Here is a 5,207-nt window from a genome sequence, read left to right as displayed (position 1 = left end):
GCAGGAATTCACAGCTGTGCACCACAGGCTGGGCTGGAGTTCATCCTGTATCCCCAGAAACCTGTCACACCATCCCACAACCTGGGGCAGAGGTTTGACAGCACCACCCCAAATCAAGTTGGTTTTGTGCAGTTAAAGTGTGCCCACCCTTGTCTCAATAAGAATCAAGACACTTGGAGCATTCCAATGATCATTAGTGACTCTGCTCCCCCCACAGCAAAAAATGTATTTCAGACTAACTCTTCTCAGACCTCACAATTAAAAAGTCAAAGAAGAAATAGGAATATTCTGGCAACACCATGAAACTTATCCAAAACTGAAAAAGATTCTTTCCTGAAGTTGAGAGTTCCTACACATAGGCTCATTCTGTCCTCCAGGAGAGGACTGCAGTAATTTCTCCTCATCATCACAAGGTGAGGATCCATTCTACATAATCTTATCTAGCACAAAATGTTTCACTGATGTTTTTGTGAAACCATTAGGGACAGTTAACGACTCTTTGCCTCTTAGTCAAGACAGGGCTCCCATCATGAGGGGACTGAGCAGACCAGCACGCCCTGGGATTCCTTAGAGCCTCCAGTTCCTCCACTGGAAGTCAATCAGAAGCACAGTCCAGCTTCTCAGCTCTCCCCAGCACTTCTGCTGCACTGGTTTCACTGCCTCAGAGGCTTTTATTCAGCAGTCACTCAGACCCCATGACAGTTTAAGCAGAATTAGGGAACTCCATTTTTTCCACACTAGGAATTTGCTTACCCAAGTAAGATCCTTGCATTTATCTCCCTGATCATTTTCGTTTCCCTTTTCTGCAGGATCTCTGCGTCGTACCAAAACCCTCTCTCCTTTGGTTCATCAGGGTTGTAGTTGACCATCACCACCTGACCTACTTCTAGCTGGTGCCACTTCAAAATAGTCCGTGCACGAGCTCGCACATCACTTGAACTCAATTGTACAACTCCATTCTCTGGATAACTTGGAGCAGAAGGGAGGCACAGAAAGAAAAATCAGATTCAGTATCATTATATTTGCAAGTGACAGATTTTATCCAGACAGGTTGAGTTAAGGACTGATGCCACACAACGTACCAGAATCCCATGGAGAGCAAAGCCTCCTTCTCCCACACAGCCACACCCAGGCAGTCTGACCTTGCTGCTACTGTATCCCATTTTAAATTTGGATAACCACACTTCCTAGTTCTAAAAACATGATTCCAGCCCCCAGGAACCACAGCTGGAATTCCAACTGGAAGACAAACTTACACTTATCAGGGCTCAATAATGTAATTACCACATCAGCCCAGTTCTGTTTCACCTCGTGGATCTCTACAGTAAAATTTCCCATCAACATCACGATCCAAATGCCTTTATGAGCCAAGAGGGTAGAAAACTCACTCTTCATATTTCACATGATAGATCACATCTTCCTCAGGGATGGCTGTGGGCTGCTCAGGATCTGTACAACGGGCAGCTGAGTCACTCGGGGGCTTTTTTCTGCTTACATTTACAACCTGGGCTTCAAACCACGCTCCCATATTCGTGTCTCGGGCATCAACCAAGTCGTTGATCTACACAAAGCAAAGGATACAGCTCACCAAAATGGATTGTCAAATTAAGCATTGATTTCCAAGTCTCCTTGAAAAAGGACCATCCCAAGATCCTCACCATTATCCAGATATTTAACAGATCATCTTTAAAATGAAGAATTCCTTTGCCTTCCTGATCCCATTGTGCACCCCTACAGTCCTCTCGGGTTGAACCACTAAGGCTAAAAATCCATTTACACCAACGTGTGCACAAACAGCTTTCTACATCTACAAACCTTTATTAGTCTGTAACAGACTCTCACAACTGTCTTGCTCATAGTCCAGCAAAGACATCACTACATCTGTAATAAAATCCATTGGAACAGACAAATAAAATTACTTTGGACAGCTGGTTGAGATTTTCTTTTGTTCATTTAATGAAGTCTCAGCTTTGACAAATGCAGTGACTCTAAGGAAAAATATTGGGAAAATTTTTTAAATCCAAACAGACACTCTGTTGGGTTCTTTTAAAAATCCATAAATGTATTGTAGTTTCAGTTAAAAGGCTAAAATGAAAAATAAATGCAGCATGCTGAAGGTCAGAATATTTTAATTGGTTTGTGGGTTGGTTGGAGGGTTTTTTGTTGTTGTTTGGAGGGTATAGGGGTAAATAAAAATACCCATACAATTGGGGCGTGAAAGATTTTCAGAAATTCTCTGCTAGAGGAACAATTCCCCTCCCAAAGTGCAGCCCCAAGGGCCGTCAGGGATTCAGTGACTCGCCTTGTAGAGGCCGAAGCCCGGGTCGGTCCAGGGGGGCTGTGCTGCCGTGCTGGGCTGTCCCTCCAGCTCCAGGGCACCCTCCCCATTGTGAGAGCTTTTGTCAGATTCGCTCTGGCCCGAGCCACAGCCAGAGTCTGTGTCGGAGAGCTCGGGATCCTTCTCCTTGCTAACAGCAGGAAGCACTGCTGGGCTTTGTCTGACCAAGAGCTGAACGATGTCGTTCAGCCCCACGCTGTAGTCGAAGAGGGAGTGACCGTCCTCCATCTGCAGGGAGAGCAGCACAACAACTTGGTTATTTCATCCCAGGGAGGCCCTCGCCAGTTCAAAACCACCCAGCGTGCCCCGACTGCCTCTGCGCCAAGCCAGACCTCATGGCCTGGAAACCACCAACGAGCGAGGCCCTCGGCAGCTCTTCAGCACCACAGCCACTCACAGATTGTTATTCTTACTAGTTAAAATGTTCTTTATTTCCCCCCCCAAAAGACTCTACAAGCCAGAAGACAACGAGTTCCACGCTGCGGTAGACCCAGATGAAGCCACGGTGTTCTAGGAGATCCAAAAAGCTTTGCACTACATTCCCTACAAATATCAGTTTTAGGAAGGATTTAAAAGAACTACAGATCCTCTACATTCCTGTCAGGATTTAACAATAATTCCACGTTACCTACACATTCAGAAGTTCTTTCCTCCTTCATTCAGACACACCCCGTAACACGAACTCTAATGCAAACTGGTCTTTATATGCTAATTGCCTATTTTCCAAATTATTGGCACATCACTCTGATAAATGTGGCATTGAGGAGAAGCCAAAGAGTTAATCTCCTGCTTTTCTTGGGGCAAGCACACAGCTTTTCCATTGAGAGTAAAATCAAGAAAGATTCAATTCAACTTGAAAGCACCCAATCACTTTTTGGCATGTCACAACCCCTCTAATTTTATGAGGTTATTTTCAAGTCTGGCATCATCTGTAGTCAAATCAAGACTCTAGCCCTGCAAAAAAAGTGAGAGAAGCACAGAAGACCAAGCAAGTCTCAACTACTCTTCACGCACTTCAAGGAGCACAACCCCTTTAGAGTTAAACTGTAAAACTTGAGGCCACAGTGCAGTTAGAAGTTTAGACAAGCTTCGGCACATATTTAAGGTCTGACTAAGAAATTATACAGGAAATGATCGTCCCCTTCCAGCCCAAACCACCAGCAAAAGCAATCCCCAGAGCTTTGTTCTCTATCAGGGGGAAACAGAGCAAAACCACAAAAATTTACACTTCACAGGAATCGCCATGATAATTCAATTCTGATTTATGGCACAGAATGGCTATGGAACAATCCCTGGAAATCTGACTGGGCAGGAAGCGACCTGGACGCTTTCTGCTTTAGAGATGAAAACTCATCGAGACACACAAGAAGGAAACAGCCACGGGTTGGGAGTTTGTAAGAGTGCCACAAGCACGGTGTCGTTATCAACAGTCCCCATCCCCCGGGGACACAAGTGACAACAGGTGCCAACAGAAATGGGAACGGAGAGAAGGTGAACAGGACATGAAACCACAGGAGCTCAAAGGAGCGCCAGCACCCGAGGAAGCTCCTCGGACAGAGGAGGCAGGGTCTGCATTCACCAGTGCTTTTCCAACATAATTTTGAAGTTTTAACTAAAGAACATGAACATTCCTGACGTTTTAAAAAGCCAAAGCACGGATGAGTGCAGCAGCAAGGGAACAATGACTAAGAGAGGTTAGATCACAGGGTAACGGGTTGGTTGAACCACGCCTGAACCAAGAACTGCTGGAATTACACAAAGAGGAACGCGCCTGGCGAGGGGAGCGCATCCTCGCTGAGGAAACTCACCACTTGTGCTGAAAAATCTGTTTAACTGTGGTTCTCTGTGCAAGGCTGACACTCACTGCACACCCCAGAGCACTCCTCCCTTATCGCTCCATCTCCAACCACCAACAGGCAACTACTGCACCTGAATCTACACCAACACCGCAGAATGGAGGCGACAGGAGCCCCTCCGAGAGGCTGTGTGCTCCTAGAAGCCTTTTTTTACTACTCCTCCTATCCAAGCTCGTAAAATTAAAGCTACTCCAGGTGTATCTCTGTATTTTACAGCCACACCTGCCTACCACAACGCACAGCTACTTCTAGTCATCCTAAAATGGAGGGGAAGGTGGGAAAAAAAAAAAGCTCCCAGAAGAAATTGTTTAACTCCACCCATCTCCCAGTATCCCAACTGCAGCCTCAAGTATCCCGCTACTTCCAAACTGAGCTTCTCTGCACAACCAACCAGCAAGTTCAGGAGTTTCCTCAGCGTTGAAGGTCAGCCCCACACAGGAGACTGGATAAAGTGTTTGAGAACATTTCAGTTGCCTTTAATACTTATTTAAGGGACTTTACTAACTCATGGGGAATTAAATAGCTGTCGTACGGCAACGACTGACCACAGAGAACGTAACAAAACCACTGAACCACTCGCAGCTCTGCGCCTAAGGGAATTTTGATATAAAATGAGAACAACTTAAAAATAACAAGCTGTTATCCCAATTTACAAAGAAAACCGGGGGGGGCGAGATCTTTACGGCTTGCGGAGTGAAAGCTATGAGTGCTTTAAGCCCAGGTATTATTGGTGTTTTCCAACACTTCGCGGTGGTGGGAAAGAAAAGCAGCGCTAAGGGAAAAAATTAAGGGAGGAAATGCGTTTTCAGCGGGAAAAAAGAAAAAGCTCGTTCTGGCTGACTCCTCTCTTCAGAGATTTGTTGGGGAGAGTGGCAGGGAGGTGGGGAGTCACTAGATGGCAGCAAATCATCCAATTTGCGCACAATTTAAAACAAATAGTTGAAAATACCGCTTTCCAGCTGGCGGGGGAGAACGGGGGGGTGGCGGGCTAAAGCGGCCGCGGGCCCCCCACA

At 46.0% G+C, this 5,207-nt stretch overlaps 1 protein-coding gene across 1 annotated transcript in view; it reads right to left on the bottom strand.

Moving 5' to 3' along the window:
• Positions 1–2,566, bottom strand: part of UHRF1 (ubiquitin-like with PHD and ring finger domains 1) — an 8,896-nt gene extending 6,330 nt beyond the window's left edge. The window contains exons 1-3 of the mRNA XM_008940147.1: positions 2,303–2,566; positions 1,389–1,561; positions 754–969 (exon numbers count right to left, since the gene is read on the bottom strand). Of these exons, the coding sequence (XP_008938395.1) occupies positions 754–969; positions 1,389–1,561; positions 2,303–2,566 (653 nt within the window). The remainder of the gene's footprint in view (positions 1–753; positions 970–1,388; positions 1,562–2,302) is intronic.
• Positions 2,567–5,207: the final 2,641 nt, after the last annotated feature.

The sequence above is a fragment of the Merops nubicus genome, unplaced genomic scaffold, assembly GCF_000691845.1.
Source record: "Merops nubicus isolate BGI_N331 unplaced genomic scaffold, ASM69184v1 scaffold26475, whole genome shotgun sequence".
Taxonomy (NCBI): Eukaryota; Metazoa; Chordata; class Aves; order Coraciiformes; family Meropidae; genus Merops; species Merops nubicus.
Note: the sequence above shows the minus strand (reverse complement) of the source record. Positions and strands in the feature narration are given on the sequence as shown.